The 23,469-nt window shown below is 32.5% G+C and overlaps 2 protein-coding genes across 2 annotated transcripts; both read right to left on the bottom strand.

The window, feature by feature from the left end:
• Positions 1-2,029: 2,029 nt before the first annotated feature.
• Positions 2,030-14,355, bottom strand: LOC139488339 (uncharacterized). Its single transcript, XM_071273869.1, has 6 exons — positions 14,097-14,355; positions 13,061-13,217; positions 9,364-9,818; positions 3,471-3,575; positions 2,753-2,856; positions 2,030-2,319 (listed from the first exon to the last, which is right to left on the bottom strand). The coding sequence occupies exons 1-6, from the start codon at positions 14,245-14,247 to the stop codon at positions 2,119-2,121; spliced, it is 1,173 nt and encodes a 390-aa protein (XP_071129970.1). The 5' UTR covers positions 14,248-14,355; the 3' UTR covers positions 2,030-2,118.
• Positions 14,356-16,947: 2,592 nt separating this feature from the next.
• On the bottom strand, positions 16,948-23,424 carry LOC139490323 (uncharacterized). Its single transcript, XM_071277150.1, has 6 exons — positions 23,307-23,424; positions 21,943-22,108; positions 19,870-20,462; positions 19,486-19,602; positions 19,176-19,279; positions 16,948-17,345 (listed from the first exon to the last, which is right to left on the bottom strand). Exons 1-6 carry the CDS (start codon positions 23,392-23,394, stop codon positions 17,163-17,165), a joined length of 1,251 nt encoding a protein of 416 aa, XP_071133251.1. The 5' UTR covers positions 23,395-23,424; the 3' UTR covers positions 16,948-17,162.
• Positions 23,425-23,469: the final 45 nt, after the last annotated feature.

Genomic DNA, 23,469 nt, shown 5'->3' on the forward strand with positions numbered 1-23,469 from the left:
AGTTATAATGAAAAGTTTATATTATTACTTACAATTCGAACATCATACAAAACTGTTAAAACTATTCAACTGTAAGACATTAAAATAAATTCCGAACTGATGAGGATAATTAAAAAGACTTTTTGAAAAGCGTCAATAGGTCAATTTTCGCGTGGAAGACATTACAAAAACACATTTTGTAGAATTTTAAAATAATCGAATAGGTATGAATGCTCTTTTTACGTTTTTTTTCTAAATATGCAATCGTTACATATATATAGTGAACAGGTTTATTTCTTATCAAGTTCTAAGTAAAAAATAACACATTTTTTTTTCTAGGTCATCGTAGTAATGCAGTTTGTAGTTACAAAAGGACAGCAAACTTCAAACAAAATGAGTCATCAGAGATCTTGTATGGCAAAACGCAGAAAACTACCACGTGCACAGAGACGAAACTACAATCGCAAGAGGAAAAAACTAGTCATGACACATCACACCAAGTTGTAAACACAGCCTGTCCGAAGAGAATCCGTCGCTGAGCCAACAACACTTAGTTTCACATTCAATATAAAGCTTTAAGTATTTCATGTTAAATAACGCTATTTCAAAAATAAAATTATGAACGTTGTGTAAATCACTCGGACTAAAATGATAGGAAACAAATGATTGTAAAAACCATCATCTCTAAAAGTCATCTAAAAATGAATTTCGTGAAATTCCCATTTGAGGACAAGTCCGTTAGATCGCCCTTTTTTCTCACATATAGGGAGAAATTGACCTACAATTATCAGTTTTGGTTAAGGTTATCTATACTATTAAACGAGAAGATCTCATTTTGTGTGTCGCTTCTCTTCTTTCCACAATAAATTAATCAACACGCCTCTGTGTCCTATAGGTACAGTACATAGTCGCATTTGTCATATTCAGATTGAGATATTTAGGTGAAAAACGAGAAAAAGGTCATCCGAATATTGTCCCGTCATTGGACGAAATTTAAGTCAGATTAGACTTCCGGTTTGTGTTTTTCTGTATACTCTGAACATACATATACTACGAATAAAGTGTATTTTAAATCTATCTGCTATCATTTTCAAGTTTACTATACACGACGGTCACAGAGTTTATTAAATGGAGAGGGTCTGTATACTATATCAATTGACCACCATGGATCGAATAGTAAACTTAGAATTGAAAGTAAATACACTTTATTTATAAAGTAATGAATGTTCATAATATACATATACATGTAAGCGCTAAAATTATTCATGTGAACTTTTGATACCTTTTCTGAAATTCTCCAGTCATTAAGTCTTTTACAAAATTCATTGATTACACACAAAAAAAGATGTGGTATGATTACCATATTGAGACAACTCTCCACAAGAGACCATAATGACAAAAAAATTAACATCTATAGGTCACCGTATGGTCTTCAACAACGAGCAAAGCCCATACTCAGCTTTAAAAAGTCCCGAAATGACGATGTAAAGACAACTCTCCACAAGAGACCAAAATGACACAGAAATTAACAACTATAGGTCACCGTACGGTCTTCAACAACGAGCAAAGTCCATACTCAGCTATAAAAGGCCCCGAAATGACGATGTAAATCAATTCAAACGAGAAAACTAGCGGCCTTATTAATTTACAAAAAATGAACGAAAACAAATATGTAACACATAAACAAACGACAACCACTAAATTACAGGCTCCTTACTTACATATTCGTAACATACTAAATGAAAATTCAATGTTCATATTGAAATTGATAGAAAACCAAAAATTAGGAATTTTGGAAATGAGGGAGGAGGGATAAAAAAAAAACATTTTCCTATCCCCAATAACCTATGACTTATGACACTTTTGCTGAAATTCTCCAGTCATTCAATATTTTACAAAATTCTTCCAACAACACTTTACATACTTTAAACTACGCTCTGAATGCCCGCGATTTCGCGGATGTGTTCTAGTAATATATTAAAGTTCATGCGGATGAAATATAATCAGTAGATCATAATTACAATAGGCAAAGAAACAAAAACCATATGGATAAAAATCAATACTTTATTCTAAAAAATTCTGTATGACAGAAAATGATACAAATGGTTCGTCCAAGTTACATGAAACACATCCAAGTCACTAGACTGTCGTGCGTGATTGTCTACCAGCTATTTCGGTAGCGAAAAACTGTTGTGCTATTGACATTCCTGTCTCTTCAGGTGATGAAATGTTCAGGACACCTGCAAACAATTGCATCTGTAATCCTCCGATCGTGTAAAACGAGTCCATATAAATCTGATCTGGACTATCAAGTGCAACTGAAGATAAATCATACTCAATCTGAAATACAAAATGACATTAGTAAATATCCGTTAAGTAATCTATCATTCATTGTTACATAGCATGTTTTCCAATGTCATAGGTTGAAGGTAGATCGAGACATGTATTCATTTGTTGGTTTCAAGAATTATGTGTTGTGGTAAATCACCATTACTAAACACATGGCGGGATATACTTCTTTTCGTAGTACTAGTATTTCTACGAAATGGTTGTTCATGGCATTAAAACATATCTAATGTCATTGCGTCCCATTTTAAATCTCGATCAGTTAATTAGAAAATGAGGTATATGTTGAAAATGTATTCTCTGTTAATGCGAGTATACCTTTTTACAAACATATCAAATATCTACTGTTCAGTTTGTATTATTGTACAGTTAAGTTAAGTAAAGTAAAGAAATGAGAGTATTTATATAAGACAGAATAAGTACATACCTTTGTAATCTGTTCGTTGTCTTTTGTTTTATTGTACAGGTCTTTGAGGTATGTTATTTCGTTCATTGCTTGTTTCTTTTGTTTTGTTGTATCTGCACCACAAACTGTGATAAAAAGTACATGTCAATGATCTAAGGTATATAACATTCAATATGATTGCAAAATTGTTCACAAAGATATATTTTCTAATGAGGAATTTATGATGGTAATTAAAATCTTCCCTAGAATGGATGAATTTAAATCTGATGGTTATTTGCAGTGTCTTCTGAACGTTTATTGTCTGCTGATTATAGTTCAAATTTCATTAAGCTGCACTATTATCACTATATTGGATACAGAACTATACTATAACTTAAGATTATGTTCAAGTATAATGAATTTTAATAAAAAGCTTTTTTGAGGATATTTTACGGTAGTCAGCTTTGATTCATCGAAATTGCACATAATCTACAAGACGCAGTCATATCTATTAAGGGACATACTTAAACTTCTTCAGATGTGTACTTCTTTTAACTTGTACACTCTGTTTTCAAACATGTTCCGAAATGCTCAACACCCATTGTTATTCTACAGACACCTTCACTATTAGAAATGTAAACATGTTAACAAAATAATTATAGCAATTAATGATTAATGAATTTACCTAAAAGAAATGTTCGGGAAATTCATACGAGTTTTTTCTCTATACGCTTGGAGACTAATTTAAACAAATACCTACCTGAATCGATGATCTGACTTATTGTGTTTTTCTTAATGTCTAATTTGTCACAAGACGGACAAGATGATACACAACGTTTTCTCCTAAAAAGTTTTCCCAGTGTCTCTGAAATAAATTTTAAGAATACGTCAACCCATGGGTCATGTTTTGGCTATTTACTCTATAAAAATTAAGTATAGTGTTATATGTCTAAACTTAAATCTATGTTTGAAACTGTAACATTATTCCTATATAGTACTTTACGTACTTTGATTTACGTTTGTTGAGTTACTTCCCTTTGGTATCAGTCTGATATGATTTATGTAAACCCCATATATTGTTTGTATGATTATTCTTGTGGAATACAAATGAACACGCTGCTTTTTTTGTCATTCTTATTATCACCATATACGGCCCCAGAGAATATTACATGGTGTCAGATAAATACGGGAAATGGATCTTAACGGAGTACCACAGCCTCAGATGAACTGGGATTCAACAAATCTAGTTGATACTTGGAAAAAATTCAAACAACACGTGGGACTTATCCTCGATGGACCGCTCGCCGAAAAAGACGAGAAGGTAAAAATTACTTATCTACTATTGTGGGTTGGTGAAAAAGGAAGAGATATTTATAACACATGGCAATTAAGTGAAGACGATGCAAAGAAACTTTCTGTCCATTTTGACAAGTTTCTTACATATGTTCAACCAAAGCAGAACTCTTTACTTGCAAGGTGTAAATTTAGATATGAAACACAAAGTAGTGACACTGTTGAACAGTTTATTACTCGACTGAAGCTCATTGCTAAAGACTGTAATTTTAAGGACACTGACGAGATGATCAGAGACAGTCTTATTTTCGGGACAAGTTCGCCTAAAGTGAAGGAGAAACTTTTAAACGAAGGTGACACATTGACATTGGAAAAAGCTATTCAGATCGCGCAGGCATTTGAGTATAGTCAAGGACAACTAAAGGAGATGAAAAATTTAGAACCGTCTACAGTCGTACACGAATTAAATCTTCCGAGACACTCGCAGTATAACAGTGCCTCATCTAGGAAGAACCACAAGACGTCTGACCGAACTAGGACGGGTCCAGTCAACCAAAATCGAGTCAAAGTCGAACCCCATCGTTATTCTTCACAGCAAGGATGTGGAAATTGTGGGAGAAGACACTCCAAACACGAAGAATGTCCGGCGAAGGGAAAGAAGTGCAACAGTTGCCAAAAGTGGAATCATTTTGCCCAAGTATGCAGATCAAAACAAAGGGTAGACGAAGTAGTGCTAGACACAGATAGTGACAGTGATCAAGAGTTTTTTATTGATTGTATAAATGAACATAATACCTTCATTAATGATAAGAATAAGGTAAAGAGAGATCAAGCTTTTGCTACAATTACTGTTTGTTCAAAACCAATTAAGTTTAAGCTTGACACTGGTTCTCAAGTGAATATTTTGCCTAAACATATATTTGAAAGTCTCAAATTCAATGGCACTCTCAAAAAGTCCCCTCGTATCTTAACTGCTTATAATGGTAATGCCCTGCCCTCACTTGGCGTCTGTTGTCTCCCTTGTGAACATGGTTCTGTTAATAGTAAATTAGAATTCTACTGTCTAGATACTAATTCCCCACCAATATTAGGCATGCAGTCTTGCTTGGATTATGAATTGATAAAATTGGTATACAGCACTGAAACTACGTGTACTTCTGACTCTGACCCAATGACTAAGTCGTCAGTGTTAAAAGATTATTCAGATATTTTCAAAGGTGTCGGTCTTGTTTCAGGCAAAGCAACAATACACATTGATTCGGAGGTACCCCCAGTTGTACATCCGCCACGGCGCGTTCCTGTAGCGTTACGTGGTCGTCTAAAGTCCGAATTAGATCGCATGGTGAACGCAGACATTATTTGTAAAGTAAACGGCCCCACACCTTGGGTTAATTCCCTTGTCGTTGTCGAAAAACCTAATGGTAAGCTAAGGGTATGCCTAGACCCGAAAGATCTGAACTCTGCGATTCAGCGTCCGCACTATCCGATGCGAACATTAGAGGATATTCTGCCCCAATTATCGAACGCTCATTATTTTACTAAACTTGATGTCCGATCAGGTTATTGGACCATTAGTCTTGACGAGCCGTCTTCGTATTTTACTACCTTTAATACACCCTACGGTCGTTATCGTTTCAAGCGTTTGCCATTTGGTCTCAATTGCTCACAAGACCTTTTTCAAGCGAAGATTGACGAGTGCTACGCAGAACTTGACGGTGTGGTCGCGATCGTCGACGACATACTGGTTTACGGATCAACCCGGGAAGAACATGATTCAAACCTGCGGCGAGTATTACAGATCTCTCGCGAAAAAGACATGAAACTTAACGATGATAAATTAGAGGTTGGGGTCACTGAGATTACTTATTTTGGTCATGTTATAACCTCATCTGGTCTAAGAGCAGATCCTCACAAGGTCCAGGCTATCTCGGATATGCCACCCCCTTCTAACAAAGCTGAAGTGCAGACTATATTGGGTATGGTCAATTATCTTTCAAAATTTGCGCCCAACTTAGCGGAAATCACTAGCCCAATGCGAGCCATATTGAATAAAGATGTTGAATTTGCATGGGACCAACCTCAAATCGCGGCATTTCAAAAGGTCAAGGAGATTTTGACGAGGTCACCCGGTCCGATTCTTTCTTATTATGACCCAACCAAAGACTTAACTTTACAAGTTGACGCATCCAAATACGGTCTAGGCGCAGTCTTACTGCAAGACGACAAACCGGTAGCTTACGCTTCAAAATCCTTAACAACATCAGAAATAAATTACGCACAGATAGAAAAAGAAATGTACGCAATTGTTTTTGGGTGTACCAGATTTCACCAATACATTTATGGCCGTAGTATCAGGGTTGAAACGGATCATAAACCGCTAGTTTCAATTATGAAGAAATCATTATTAGACTCCCCCGCAAGATTACAACGCATGATTTTACGGTTACAGCGTTATGAACTCGATGTTGTACATTTGCCCGGAAAATGTATTCCCGTGGCTGATACCCTGTCGCGCAAATTTCTATCGGACACTTACCCTGGTCTTTCTGATAGTTTTGAGGCACAAGTTCACATGATTTTTTCTAGTCTACCGATTAGTGATAGAAAGATAGAGGAAATCGAAAAGGCCACGTTGTCAGACCCCCAGTTTGATATTTTAAAATCTGTAATTCTTGAAGGTTGGCCACAATCTCGTAGTGAATGCCCAGCACAAATTTTAGAATTTTGGAACCATAGAGATGAACTTTCTGTGAATAGTGGTATTATTTTTAAGGGACACAAAATTGTTATTCCAACTAGTTTGAGGGTCCTCATGTTAGACAAAATTCATACTGGGCACATGGGAGTAGAGAAATGTATTCGCAGAGCTCGTGATGTTCTCTTTTGGCCTAAAATGTCATTGGATATCTCGGACATGGTGTTAAAGTGTTCAGTTTGTTTGGAACGTAGAAATTCTAATGCTAAAGAACCATTAGAACCGCACAAAATTCCTCAATATCCTTGGCAAGTTGTAGCAACTGATCTTTTTTATTGGAATAATGCCGATTACATTATAATAGTTGATTATTATAGTCTCTATTTAGAAGTCCATAAACTACATGGTACTACAAGTACAACTGTTATTAATAAGTTGAAGGGTACATTTTCTAGACTTGGTATCCCTGAGACCGTTGTTTCTGACAATGGTCCTCAGTATTCGTCCCAAGAGTTTAGTGAATTTGCGAACAAATGGGATTTTAAACATGTTACATCCAGTCCCCATTACCCTCAATCTAATGGGTTGGCAGAGAAAACGGTACAAACTGTAAAAAATATGTTTAATAAATGTAAAAAGGATGGTAAAGACCCATATGTAGCTCTCTTGGAGTATCGCACAACTCCTTTGGATATCGGATATACCCCTTCACAGTTACTGATGTGCAGAAAACTCAGATCAGTTCTACCTACCACTCTAGAGGAACTTGTACCAAAAACACCTATTTATAACGAAGTTCAGAATAAAATTGATTGTAAAAAGTCTTATAAAAAAAAAAATACTATGACAAGGGCTCAAAACCCTTAAAATCTTTAAATTCCGGAGATTCTGTCAGAATAAGGGGAAGTAATGGACTCTGGAAACCTGCTATTATCTCTAGTCAGCACCCTGCTAGTAGGTCTTACATTGTAGAAAGTCAAGATGGTGGTATTTATAGACGCAATAGACGTCATATAATAGGAACCAGAGAGGAAGTACCCCTTACTACTGTTGAAAATGACACAATTGTACCCCCTGTTCGTTACGAACCGCAGTGCAACCCAACTCCCCCTGAATTAGCCGAACCTACTTCGACATAAATAACTCGCCCCAAATTACGAGCGATACAGAAACTACAGAAACCCAACAAATTCCTTCTGATGGTTTATACATTACAAGCTCTGGACGTAAAGTAAAGCCTAAAATCATTGAATCAATGTAACTTCCTGTATATGCTTATATTTTTTTCTAATTCATTTATGGACTCATTGGTGTATACATGCATTTTGAGTCTTTTTATGCTTGTGTAATGAACTTTATTATGCAAGGACAATTATTGAACACTGACTTTATATTGGAACATTAATTGAATTTGTCTATTGTATTTGTATAGCTTGTGCATTTTATTTTATTTTATTTTTATTTGTGTTGAGAAGGGAGATGTAACATTATTCCTATCTAGTACTTTACGTACTTTGATTTACGTTTGTTGAGTTACTTCCCTTTGGTATCAGTCTGATATGATTTATGTAAACCCCATATATTGTTTGTATGATTATTCTTGTGGAATACAAATGAACACGCTGCTTTTTTTGTCATTCTTATTATCACCATATACGGCCCCAGAGAATATTACAGAAACAATTCAACATCGTTAGATACTATTCATAATGATATGTTGAAATATTTTCAACTACTTGATTTATGATCTGCATGTTCCTGTCGCTTACAACACAGTCTTGAATAAAATGATCAATATTTAATTATCTGTGTACTTTTCTTTGTAAGGTGTTTGGAAATTTTAACGGAGGAATTTCTTTGCTTAGAAAATAGACTAAAAATGCCAAACATTGTTCCTAAACGGTACACATGATGGTCATAGCCGTTTATGAAATTATGTTAAATATCTGTCAGGCAGTAATACTATTTTAAGTTAATTACTTTCATATATCAGACTAAGAACCATACAATTCGTCGTATTCATTCCTTTCGTTAAAGTCAGTTTGTGTAAAGCGACGGTGGGTATCAACGATCGAGGGCAATCAATAACCTAACCTAAAGAGAGACATGCAGCATCATGTCAAAATCATTTAAAAAGAAGAGCAAACAGACAAATACTTTACAAAAAAAAGAAACAGCACGAGCGCCATACAAAGCTGGCGATGAACTCAATTGCTCGGGAGGTTAAAATTCCAACTTCACAAATGGAACCGGTTCTAACAGTACATCGTTGCTCGGGGCTTCTTGTCAATTCAGAAAAACCATAAGACTTTTTTATATTCATACCATTTAGATTTCCCTAATGATGGCAATTATCTATTTTGTTCAGTAATGATAGCATTATTGAGCATTGCCCCTTATGTTTAACTAATAATTAAAAATCATACACCTTAACCAAACGACGAATAGCTGATACAACAATGTTTCCAAAAAAACAGAGTCAGATACTTCCTGAATTTCCAAAGTTTTAAATATTACATAACAGCAAGTTTCACTAAGACGTCCCGAAGCACAGTATGCAACCGCGCTGGTGAAACATTAGAGAACTTATTCTATTCTTATTGGCTGAATGTTATATATACAAAAAATGGTACTATTTTAAATATCTTTTGAATTAAAAACTTACTTTCCCAGACAGGTAATACTGCATCTTTGATGGCATTTAAAACGACAGGTGCCTTTTCTGATACTGTCTGACGAACTGTTTTCAATGCATTTTCAAAGTCTTCGAAAGGCTTTCCAACTAGCCCCTTTATATCGCCTATGACATTGTTTACATCACCACTAATAGATTGAATTATCTCCCTTCCGGCATTCGCAATTGTTCCTCCAAGTGTTTGGAACGCATTAACTGCAGGTGTTGCTATATATTTTCCACCTTTTATAAGCACCTTAGCAACTTCTAGCAGATCTTCCCCTATGTTTTTAAGAAACGGACCCATTCGATCTCCCAAGAAGTCTTTAGCTCCAACTGCCCATTGAGCAATTTCCTTCATAACCTCCCCGGCATAGGTAATCGGACGGTAGTTGCCATTTGAAATTCTATTAAACACTTCCTCAGACAAAGATGGAATTTCTACACTGAAACAAAATTAATGTAAACATTCATTTAGCATTATGTGACATCCTACTGTGTAATGAAGAAGATTTACAAAAAATCTTGAATGTGCTTAATACATGGTGTCTCAATAATGAGCTGACAGTTAATATAAATAAATCTAAGATCATGCATTTTAGAAATCCAGCTGTTTTACAAACTAAATGTATTTTTTCTATTGGTGGTAATAGTATAGAATGTGTAAAAAGTTATCAATATTTAGGCTTATTACTTACTGAATATTTAGATTATCAGTTAATGGCTAAGGCAGTAGCGAAGTCAGCCAGTAGAGCATTAGGATTATTAATTGTAAAGAGTAAAATGCATGGTGGTTTCCAGCACAAAATTTTTTCAAAACTGTATGATACAATGGTATGGTCAGTTATTAGTTATGGCGCAGGTATTTGGGGAACAAGAGACTTTTCCTGCATAAATGCAGTCCAAAACAGGGCCATGAGATTTTTCATGGGTGTTGGCAAATACACACCAAATGATGCCATAGCTGGTGATATGGGCTGGAAACCTCCATGCGTTAAACAATGGTCAAGTGTCTTGAGACATTGGGCTAGGTGTTCCATAATGGACCCACACAGGATAAATTTTAAAATTTTTAAGTGGTCTATACGAAAGTGTAATACTAGAATTAAAAACTGGAGTTTTAGAGTTATAGAAATGTTAAAATTGTATAATTATGAGCAATATTGTAATTTTGAATCAAATGTATTAAACAAAAATTGTATTAAACAAATTGAGGAGGATGTATTTGATAATTTTAAATCAAACTGGTGTACAAGAGTTGCTGCATATGCAGAGGGATGTAAATTAAGAACTTACAAATTGTTTAAAAATAACTATTGTACTGAAAATTATTTGCAAAATATTATATCTTTAAAGAACAGAAGTTCATTTGCTAAATTTAGATGTGGGGTAGCTCCACTAAAACTAGAAACTGGAAGATATGAAAAGAAAGAAGTCCACGAGAGGACATGTTTTAACTGTAGCTCTATTGTTGAAGATGAAATGCATGTCATTTTAAAATGCCCATTATATGTGGATCTAAGACAAATCATGATACATGAAGCTTTACTTTTTAATGAACATTTTAACCTTTTATCAGATAATGAAAAATTTATATTTTTATTTAGTAATGACAATGTTGCTGCTATAGTTGCCAAAACCTGCAACAACATTTTATTAAGAAGAAATAGTATTTTATTTCACTAGTTTCTAAAGAAACGAATCATTTAGTAAAAATGTATATTATGTCAGAATTTTTAATTCTAAATGTGTAAAAATAAGTTTATATGTATATAGTATATCTTAAAAGTCTCTCATAAATCTTTTTAAGATTGGTACATGCAATGCAAATGTTTTAATGTTTAAATTTATGTATGTAAATCTCATTTTATGTTTGTATGTGGTGAGACTATAATAAAATATTGAATCTCAATCTGTAATAAATAAGTAATTGTCTAGTAATACGTACCGTGCAGCTGGTAATTTTGCGCGGGGTGTAAATTTTCGCTTATTTTCACGGATAGAACAAAATTTGCAAAAAGAAATTCCGCCAATTAAAAAATGCACAAGCAAAGATATTGATAAAGATTTGAATCCGCCAAAATAACTACTGCCAAAATGTTTCGTATATCTTATTCAATGAAAATCGCGAAAATTTACACACGCGAAAATAACCTGCTATACGTTATAAGTATTCGTCAGTCAATTTTGCCATTTATTTTTTATTACAAATGCCGTAAATAGTTATCTATGGTAAAGATGGAAAACAACACGTTTTATAATTTATTGCGTCCGAGGCGCTTTTCTGGATTTACCTTCATCAGGAACGCTCAAAGCCAAACATTTGAAATCCGAAGATGTATAAGTACCGAAAATCGTTGAAGAGCTTTATGTCAAAAATACCTAAAATAAATAGCCAAATTCATCTAAAGCCAACTTTGCCTGAAAAAGTTACAACCTTAGTTTCATAATAATTTCAAAATTTATAAACAGACAATTTTAGTAAAGTTTGTAAAATGCGTATAATTTTTATACAACAGACTCGTTTCGTCTATATAAGACTCATGAGTGACGTCAAGATCAAAACAGTTAGAAAGCCAAACAAGTATAAAGTTGAAGAACATTGAGAACCCAAAATTCCCCTCAGATGTTGCAAATACGGCTAAGGTAGAAAATCCTTGTTATTTCAAATATTATATACTTATTATATATTATGTTATAGATAAAAAGGAAAAGATATTGATTTGAATTCGATCTTCTTTACTATTTAATTAACCTCATAATTACAAGTACGATATTTCAAAACAATTGTTTACCGTTTTCTCAATCATTTAATTTGTAAATAAAGGCAACAGTAGTATACCGCTGTTCGAAATTCATAAATCAATTGAGGAGAAAAAACAAATCCGGGTTACAAACTAAAACTGAAGGAAACACATCAAATATAAGAGAAGAACTACGACAAAACTATAATATAACAATAGCCATTTTCCTGACTTGGTAGAGGACATTGTAAGAAAAAAAAATGGTGGTTTGAACATGGTTTTGTAGCATGCAAAACCTTCCGCTTTTATGGCAATGTTTAATATAACATTAAAACGACAACATAACATGACAGGACTACAAATCTAATAAATTGGAGAACATGTAGGACAATAAACACACGAATAACCAGTGACGCTCAGATGAAAACACGTTTTAAAGAGATTTTTTCCACAGCGTCTCCATTTACCCCAGTGACGCTCGGATCAAAATATACAAAAAGTCAAATAAAGTTCCAAGTGAAGATCTCATGACCGAACAGTCATATATACTTAAAATTTAATCCTGGAATCTATGATGAGTTTATTAATGGGTTTTGATAGCATGTGCTAAGAAGAATAGACTGGTACTTAACTGTTATTTACCAAGTTTGACATATTTGTATATTCCGAAGGCATTCTCAATATTTTTTAGGAAAAAACCAACGAACCAACATATCAGAAGAGCGACTTAATCCGCTGGTGTGTAATTGGCATATGTTACTAGTAATTTCAGCGTAATAATACTCTTATTAGTATATTATAACGGAACATTATATCACTGTAGGAAGTTTGTATATATCTAAAAGTATCCTTTGAATCCAGCTGATTTAGATAATATTCTTTTTAATTCTTACAAAGTTTTTGTTTTTAAAATTATTCTTCATAATTGTACAAATTCCACATACTTAGCGCAGATATCTGCTTTACACGTAGTACATCCATCTATTGTATTATTTAGTTTACTTTGACAGGTTCCAGCCAAATCAGATTGTGTAACCACAGTATCGTTTAAGCGATCTGCTATCAGGAACATTAGCTGTTTCCTAGCTTCCTTGTCAATACCTGAAAGAAAAATTCTAACTATTCCTAACATTCTTCGTACAATATTGAAACTTTAATGGTTTTTTGGTGGGGTTCGTGTTGCTCAGTATTTAGTTTTCTATGTTGTTTCTTGTTTACTTTTATTTGTCTGTTTGTCTTTTTATCATTTTTAGCAATGGCGTTTTCAGTTTGTTTTCGATTTATGAGTTTTGACTGTTCCTCTGGTATCTTTCGCCCCTCGTTTAATGCCTATTGTAGAATGAATGGAAACAGAAAAGAATCAATTATAAGTGCATATACCTTGCTTAACCGCAGTTTTCCATATTGTATATTTAGTGTCATTTACGACCATTCACTCGGTTTGTAAATAATATCATTGTTCTAAAACAAAAGCCCAAAAGGACATGCGTCTAAGTTTACCTTTGAACCGATGTGAACTGATCTGTTCAATGTTTTTGTATGCTCAAAACCTTTTACCTCGAGGGTACATGATAAGGCGTATTCATTGAAGAAACAAGTTTTGTTAGAAGAACAATCGGTTGCATTGTCTGTTACTTCCACTTAATTGTTGCCGCTGCTGGTTAACTTCCTTTCTGGCATTATAGAATTATTTTTTTTACTTTTAATTTTAATTCTACAAGTATTTCAATTATACTTAATCTTAACCGCAAAAATTAACTTTGCAGTTAAACGTTCAGAAATCATCCATCATCATCATGGTCAAATTTTAGAATTACAAAACAAGGTGATTAAAAAAGAAACTTACTTGAACATATTTAAGAAAGTGCTTTTTCTTCATGATATTATTTTCAAAGAATTTTGTATATCATGTTAAATCTCAACAAACAGCGAGATAAAATTTGCATGCAGTTAGTAAAATAAAATAATCTCATAACTTACTTCTGACACTGGTTATATCAAGTTCCGTCAAATTTATTGCTTGACGCTTATGTCTTCTTTCAGCTAACGTAAACGAGAAGTTGATGAAACAAAAACAAAACAGACACACTGAGATTGAAGTCATCGTAAAAGTTACAGCTTGCACAGTCATTTAAACCTAGAGTTTAATATACACAACTTGTAGCACTGTGTGTTATATACCTTCAAATACACATGCACAGAAATACAACATACGTTTGTTTTGACATGTTAATTTGTATACTAACGCATGTATGTTGTCAAAACTTTTGACATGATTTACCTTAAAACATTTCCTTATTTATAAAATTTCATTCAGACAATGTATAAATTGCCAGAACAATAAATCATTCACAATTATTTCGTCTAAAAAAGGAAGTGTTCGTATGTCATATACTGGTCATCATAAATATATATGTCGACTGCGAATAATCTAGAAAGTGAGGACAATGACATAAGAAATCGATTGGCAATTTTATTTAAAGACCAAACAGCCTATTCAGTTGTACCAGTGATTTTTCTTTAGAATTTTGTGTGAAGGTATTTCGTAATTTAATGAACAAAATAGGATGAAAAAAATTGGGGGTCACCGACTTAGTTTTGTCACTATGGCAACCTCAGTGTCGTGTTTTCTCAAACATTCACATGATATTTGCTTGATATCTAAACTCTCAAAACATCCAATTATTTTACCTTTAAGCATAATTCTTGTTTCACGTTAAACAGTAGATTTGTATCTATCAAATACAGGTTCAATTTTTTAAGACTCTTATTGTTTTGATCTTAAAAAATATGATTAATATCATTCCCACCAAAAATACAACTTAAGAATGAAGGGATTTCTTCACAACACATTCAAGAAGGAAAGTGCCATGCGTACTCTTCAAAATATATAAAACATGAATATGTCAACGACCTTTAAAAAAACTTTATGAGTAATTTTCATGTTTTTTTTGTTCGTTTTGAAGAAAAGAGTTGTCTTACTTAAGAACATTGAATCTGACGTCATAGAACAAGTTTTCCTTGCTGGCGCACTTTTCGACAAAATCGCAAATGGGACGTGTAAAACCCATATTTAAATTTTCAAGAACAACAACTATATGCACCTACTTTATTTTTCGGTAATATAAGAGGTCACATGATGTTGTTGCCGTACAAAATTGTTCTTCAGAAATACCATCCGTCGGAATGGAAAATTGTTCGAAATAACCTTTTATGCCACTTAAGTCTATGTTTGTCTTCTCCCTCTCATTAGCAAACTAATTGAAAATAAAAGGAGAAATGAAGGATAACAATGGCAACTAACATACTATTTGGCTATATTAGACTACATATGTGGAGGTTTTTTTTGACAGACGGACAGACATGAGCACAGACTTCTTTATTCCAGTATGTGTTCCGACTCAGACGAGCGTATGCAAATCATTCCATTCAGTTTGTGGATTCATTATTTTTGAATATTTAAAATATAAGGAATTAAAATTATTATTATACTCAAGGAATTCAAGTAGTTGATTTTAAACGTTATGCATATCATTAAATAGATCCCTGTTAATACTATATTGTTTGAATAAACGAGACAGTAAATATAAAATCCAAATATTAAGTGTTTAATTAAAAAAATAATTTAAAATCTAAGAAAAAAAATTCCGTGAAAACTATCAAGTATTTCTGAAACAGGATGAAATATTATGAATCAAAATTGCTCGTTTTGGAATTTGAAATAAAGTCAAGGTTGACGCATGTCTAGATTGCCAGCATTGAAAATCGAATTTTATTTTCAATCTTTCCGATCATTGTAGACTTTTGAAAGTGAAAAATTGTTTGTTAAATCGTATTCTTAAGGCAATTGTTTTTTTCATAATGAATTGTTTTACTACCTGTTAAGTTTGAAACACCGTAAATGTTTATTTTAATTCACATTCACCGAGTATTAATTTCTTATATTTGTTGCCTTTAGCTTCATTTGGATCAGGCGAAATCATTATTAACATATTATATAAACAAATAACAAAAGACAATGAATCTTTATAAATTATGCAGAATAAATAATATTTAACCTCATTCAAGATCAGACATTATTTTACGAGAATCATCCAGAAATAAGTTAATCTCAGTATTGGTCTAATAATTATTTACAACTAAATAACTGAAGAGGATTATAATTATGATAAAAAAATTACTTTCACCTATAATTTACATTTACATAATCGGCGCAAATGAAAGTCAAACTCGGCGCAAGTAAAAGAATAAAAAGTGAAATGCAGGCGCAAGTTCAAAATTTGTATTTGATTATTTTCATTAGAACGGAGAATGCAGATAGTATATAACATATGTGTCCATATGTGTTTTATTTTAACTAGCTATCAGCGCAACTCTAAATTCCATTTTTCTTGGAAGACGTATTTTTATGCGTACACCATGCTTAAATCAACTTTTATCAGTTGATTGGGATTTTATTCCTTGCTACATATTCTTAGTTATCCCTTTACCTTTGTTGCCTTTAAGTCGGAGTAAGCACCAGTGATTACTATAGAAATCATTTCTAAACAGTTCTAGAAGAGGGGCGAACGATACCAGAGGGACAATAAAACTCATAGATCGAAAATAAACTGACAACACATGACTAAAGACGAGTAAGACAAACAGAAAAACAATAGTACACACGACATCACATAGAACGCAAAAGACTAGGTTCCTCCGTACCATAGTTTCATTACAAGTCTTTCTTGGATGAATCGTATACATACATTGAATGTTTAAAACTTCACCCTTTGCAACGCGGATTAAGGTAAAATCCTTTATAAAATGCAACATATTAAAGACAACGATAAATAATTGAATTTTATTTTAAGTAAAACGTAAAACAAAAATTGAAATACAATTAAAAGATAACAGGATATTAAAAAAAATTAACCCACTTACAATTTTAACAAGTATATTTAAAAATATCACACACACTTGTATTGATGAAGACAATTGTCATTTTATTGCACATTTTGTATTTTGATATTACTATTTATTGACTCATTGGTCTAAATAATATCTCTAGAGCATTTTAGCTAATATTTCTTTCGAAATTTTTATGGCCATGTCTTCTATGTTAGAAAATTCAAATATTCCGGATAGTTGAAATCGTTTCTTAATTTTGTCCGTTTGGAATGTAACAAAGGATTTCTTGAATGCCATTTTCCCGCCAGCAACAATAAGACTGCTTGTTTCATATTCCACCTAAAAAAACATAAAGTTTAGTCAATAGTACTTATCAATTTAACATTATAATTATAAACCAGTAGTCGTGTTTTGTTTTAATCGATACCAATGCAAGAAGGCAATCATATATTAAAATTACCTGAAGGTTACTCAATAATAACACTGTTGTTGTCTACTGATCTTTGATTTAAAGATTGTTATTTAATTAATATTGTTAACGCCTGTTTATTACACGCACATTTGAATAACGAAAAATTGGCACCATGTTTTTGTCAAAAAAAATTTAAATGTCAGCCGCGTTTACTCAAGATGATGTTTTCCATTTAGCGGAAGTAAAATCCGATCCAAATATTCACTACTGTCCTACCTTTTATTGTGTTTGCACTGTATAATCCTGACCTTCACATTTTTCAAGATTATTTACATTGTAAAACCGCCATCTTGGTTTCTAAGAGGATTCCTTATTTCATAACATTCGTTACTCTCCGGTAATATCATTGTCATTGATGATACAATTTCCCGCGCTTTTTACGTAAAGATGGCGAAAAGCTCCGAGAGACACAAGTAAATGGAGAGCACATTGAACTCCACGGCAACACATCCGGTAATAACATTGTCGGATTCCACCATACAAAAGAATCTTGGATTATGTGAAGGTCAGGATTATACAGTGCAAACACAATAAAAGGTAGGACAGTAGTGGATATTTGGACAGGATTTTTCTTCCGCTAATTGAAAAACATGACCTTTAGTAAACGCGGTCGATATTTAAGAAATTTTACGTGACGGCGACTATAATTCAACCAACTAGCATTGAGGACTTAAGTAAAAAAAAAAGCTCTACTCTCACGAAACATAGTTCTTTTGTTTATTAAAACTCACTAAATTTGCATAAAGGAAACATTTTATGAATGAGATAAACATATGTGTTAGGACCATTTTGATCCCACTTTTACTTATCCGTGAATAGCATTTAGATATTCATATAAATGTGCTACATTGTTTAGGTTATTATGATACAATTTTATATAAGAATATACCTAGTTGTCACGAACTTAACGTCACGGTAAAAAAAAAATTAAAGATCGTTAAAAATTCTAAAATTTGTTTGAATATAGGGCTTTGTAAATAGTTGAATGAGACCGTTAATGTTTTGGACTCTGGAGGAAATGTACGTAATAGTTTCCCCTTTATGTTGAATAAAAAGAAATAGCTCAAGTATAATCGTTTTTATCATAGTAAAGCTGGTGAACCAACATCACTGAAATGAATTTAAAAATTATATTATTTTATATTTCTACATTTTCATATTTCTACATTTTTATATATTTACATTTTCATATTTCTACATTTTTATATTTCTACATTTGCATAATGATTCAGTAATTGTTAATCGTTTTATTTAGAAAGAACAAAATCAACATAAAACCTATCCGCCTTATATCTTCACAACATTTTTGTTTTTATATAAAATATGATCCATACAGTTTTGATTTGAAAAAAATATTTAAAATAATTAACAGAAATGATGATCAACTTTGCATTTTGAATATTTGTTTATACACAAACTACATGTGTGCTATTTTGGGTTTTTGTGTGTTGTTGGGTTGCTTTCCAAGTAATGTTCCCCATGCCAATTATACAGAATAAATGCAGGTCTGTTTCAGAACGTGATATCATAAATATGAACATCTCATATCATCTGAAAAAGTAATACATGTATCAGAAAAACGTTTTTGTATCAATAGAAAAACGAAAACATTTGTTTTTCCTGTATGTTGTAACTTTATAAAGTATGACAAACAAAGTTTCGTTCTTGCATGATTTGAAGACTAGTAAAACATTTACCTTTGTAACTACAGGTTGATCAACTATGTAGTTGTATGTGTCCTCTAAACCTCTCACTTTGTCAAATACTTTTTGCTGTCTTGAAACAAAATCTGATCCACATACTGCAAATAAAGGGGATTTTAATCTTTACATTTCCTTATATATAAACTTCAGACAACACATCATCTTTAAATGGTCGTTTGTTGCTAAAAAAAAGACCACATTTTTCAGTGAAACACAAATCGATTCTTGGGGTATTAGGTAATTTTTTTTCAGTCAACACTTCAATATTAAAATAGACATGTTTAATAAAGCTATATGCACTTACTGTTTCTAACTATTTGTTCGTCAGTGTTCTTATTTGTATCAAGTACATCACAAACTGGACAACTGTGAACACAACGCTTCGCAATTAAATGTCGTGTGGATCGTTTTCCAAATAATTCTGCAATGGAAAAAACCAAGGGTGTCAATTACTATAGAAAAAGAACGTAGATCGAGAAAAATAAATAAATCGACTGAAACCCTGTATTGAAAATTAGGTTAATTTAGCAATGAAACGGGAGAATGCAAAAGTGTGAACATACTTTATATTACTAAAAAAAATCTATCGACGGCCAATTATTCATTAAATATATTAACTACATTAATTGATTTCGATTAATGAAACTATACATTAGGTAACTCATTTGTCTATTTATTTATGACATACTTTTAAATCCACTCCAAATCTTTTTGCCAGTCTTCTTGATACCGTGTCCAACTTTTTTGCCGAATCTTCCCACACCTCGTCCAATATTTTTCCCAATTCTACCAACGCCTCGTCCAATATTCTTACCGATTCTGCCAACGCCTCGTCCAATATTCTTTCCGATTCTGCCAACACCTCGTCCAATACTTTTTCCGATTGTGCCAACACCTCGTACAATATTCTTGCTGATTCTGCCTACACCTTTTCCAATATGCTTGCCGATTCTACCAACACCTTGTCCAATATGATTGCCGACTCTCACGACACCCTTTCCTAATCTTTTAACATGACTTCCTACTTTAGATCCAATTTTCTTAATCCCACCTCTAACTTTTTTTAGAACTCCTCCAACTTTTCTTATGGTACGTCCGACTCCTCCACCAAGTTTTTGTAAAACCTTTCCTATTTTCTTTCCAAATCTAGCAGCTTCCTGTCCAATTTGTTTACCAATTTTCTTGATAAACTTAGCTATATCTGGAATAGGTATGTTGATCATTTGCGGGAAAATTTCTGGGTTTGGTCTCAGCAAATGTTCCGAGTCTGGTCTAGATATTCTATTTAGATTAAAAATTATGACAACGTCAAATACTATAAAAAAAATCTTAAAGTTATACAAAAGTAATGTCATATATTGTATTTAAATAAAAAGATTAAAAACCCATAAGTGTAAATATCTTATTTCATTAACAAAAACACATTTCCCCGTGAAAATAATTACTGCCATTATGTTCGGTTATGAGACATTTCTGAGCTTTAAATGCAAGAAGTAAATATTCAGTCAAAGTTTTTTAGCGTCTCATATATTTTATAACTCAAGCGAATAACGGAAATGTGTTTCACTCGACTTCATTTTTAACACAATGAAAGTATGGGTAAATGTAACATTCAACGTGTTCTGTAAAAAAAAGTTCACAATCATAAATAAATGCTGGGAAAATCATCTGATCTTCGTTTTTTTTTTTTAATAATGGTCTATATAGTATTACACCTTATCTCCAAATAAATTCTAAAGTTAAAAAAACACTGCATAGTAAACCCAAGACCGAGCAGTAAAAAGAAAACACTTTACACTCTGCTAAAATGTATGTTTACTGTCTAAAAGAGGACACTTTTCTGAATTCAAAATGATGATGTTTCGTTGTGAGTCTATAAAGGGACAAACTTCAAGATGATGATTGCCACTATGAAGCCTTCGAAGGGGTCGGGCTTTTAAACATGTGTTAAAATAAAGGGTTCAAGATAATGCATTTCATTTTAACATTATAAGAATTTCTTAACATAAGGATGTACACCTCTGAGGAGTCAAACATTTCTTAAATTAAACTATTTTTCTTATCCTGATTTTGGGGTTTATATGACAGTAAAAAAATAATTGCTGAAGGAAAAATCATATAGTGGTGCACTTCGTTTTTTGCTACGGCCCTTTGAAAATACCCAATTTAAATGATTTTCCCATTTTTCATCTTTTTTTGGCTATTCTTGGGCTTTTATCATGACAAAAAATCACAGGTCCACAATTAAACTTTTTTTCATACTTTCAATAAAGATGAAGTGGACCAATCTGAATAAACTTTAAAAGAAACTATGTAGGTGTTTGTATAAGAAAGTTTCGTCATATTTTGATGCTTTTTGGTGTCAAATTTACCATGCTGTCAATTTTGTCATTTTGTGATTTTTCTCAGTTTTAAGAACAAAATGCATAACATTTCAATTGTTTTGTTATAAATGATTGAAAAAATACAAAGATATGGGATGTATATGATTTTTGTAAAATCCGTACTCATTTTTCAAAATTTTGGCTAATAAACAAGGCGAACTTGATTAGTCATAAAATTTAAAAACTTGATAACTCAAAAACTATTCATTGTAAATACTCATTTTTTCACAGAGTTATGTTTGATTATAATATTTTTGAAATTCATTGATATTTTCCACTTGTATCACCATTATTGGAAATAATTCCGTAACGAGATTTCAACAAGACGCAATCGTCAGAAGAATACATCCTTAAATTATGAAACCAGTTCTACTTACTCTGGTTCTTGTGCACAAATATCTTTTATACATTCATCACATGACTTTAATGTTTGGTTTACTTTGTTGTCACATGATTGTGTTAGAACCTTCTCCACATCTACCGTGTTATTAATTTCAGCGACAATATAATCAAAAATAACTGTGCTTGTTTGGTCGTTTATTACTGAAATATGTAAGATTTCAAATCGATTGAAGGTATTGTATTAGTGTCATAGTGTCTTTAAATATCAGCTGTATTTGTACGAGGCTAAGAAACAGGTGTAATGCAAGCTTAAGCGAGCTAATACTCCTGTGTCGAGCCGAAGCCCGCGTAGTAATACTATCATCACACATTCAGCTGATGATGGGTTCGCAAAAAAGAATCTCGAATGTGAAACAAAAGTGCACCAGTTATCCATGCTTCAGAATTTTGAACTGAATTTGACATTTACTTAACATGCATATGCATGCTGAAATTGACATGGAAGATTTTGTAACACATGTACACATTTAAGTTTTGAATTCGATGATTGTCGTCGCAAAAAATACTGCTGTTCATATGTGTCTGTTATCAGAAAATTGGTTTAATTCTTATTGTTTTAAAGAAATGTTTGAAAACAAACAGAACGTATAAGAGTAATCGTTAGTTTGCATTAAGTCAAACAATACGCTATTGGAATGCAAATGCAATAAACATTCTTAGGTCACGCAGGTTCATACAACACTCGTCAACAGTAATACACAAACGTAATCCGGCAGTGAGCGGAGCTTTAAAGTGATATCTGTATAGTATACAGATACAGCAAAGCGATATATATAGGGCTCTATCATATAAAGTAAGACACCCAATTGCAGGATAAATCTTAAGAAATTGAAATTAAGCAAAATAAATAAACCGCCTTCTTATGTCAAAATATCAATAGTTGACTATTGTCATAAACATACTTTACAAAAATGATATTTCTCAATTTCTTATAAATATTAATCAGCAATAACATTATAATTTGGCAAAGGATTGAGCGTTAACATAGGAAAAGTATTTTTTTTACCTGGTCTAAATATGGCCTATAGTGCATTTGAATGTAAGTAGAATATACAAAATAAAAAAAATACCTTAGAATAAAAAAAAAAATTAAAATGGAGATTTTATTGATCGAAAATTTGATTTAAAAATGTATTTTTATGCTAAGCTATTTCTGAAATTCTAAAATATAAGGTACAAATATTTGTTCATGAACTTTAAGATATATGGTGTTGACTGTACAAAATATATATTTCAGAGTCATGTTAACGTAAACGTGGTATGATACTATTGACTTGTAATAAATTTCAAAACAGAATCGGCCTGAATAAAAATTATATTTCTTATAAGTATAACTTACTATCCAATTTATATTGTTGTATTGAGAGTAATTCTCCATTGCAAGTACAAAGTGCTGCAACTACGGCCACGAGATAAGGAATTAACATGTTATAAGTATCAGAAATTGGGTGATTTGGAAGCAGATATACATCTATGTTTATATAGCAAAATTACGACATTTC

The sequence above is a fragment of the Mytilus edulis genome, chromosome 9, assembly GCF_963676685.1.
Source record: "Mytilus edulis chromosome 9, xbMytEdul2.2, whole genome shotgun sequence".
NCBI classification, from domain to species: Eukaryota; Metazoa; Mollusca; class Bivalvia; order Mytilida; family Mytilidae; genus Mytilus; species Mytilus edulis.

Coding starts and splice junctions, on each gene's coding strand:
- LOC139488339 (XM_071273869.1), bottom strand. CDS start 14,247: ATGACTGTGCAAGCTGTAACTTTTACGATGACTTCAATCTCAGTGTGT. Junction 13,218..14,096: donor TGATATAACCAGTGTCAGAA/GTAAGTTATGAG, acceptor TTTTTCTTTCAG/GTATTGACAAGGAAGCTAGG. Junction 2,320..2,752: donor ACAACGAACAGATTACAAAG/GTATGTACTTAT, acceptor TTTGTATTTCAG/ATTGAGTATGATTTATCTTC.
- LOC139490323 (XM_071277150.1), bottom strand. CDS start 23,394: ATGTTAATTCCTTATCTCGTGGCCGTAGTTGCAGCACTTTGTACTTGC. Junction 19,603..19,869: donor GATTTGGAGTGGATTTAAAA/GTATGTCATAAA, acceptor TTTCCATTGCAG/AATTATTTGGAAAACGATCC. Junction 17,346..19,175: donor ATCAACCTGTAGTTACAAAG/GTAAATGTTTTA, acceptor ATGTTTTTTTAG/GTGGAATATGAAACAAGCAG.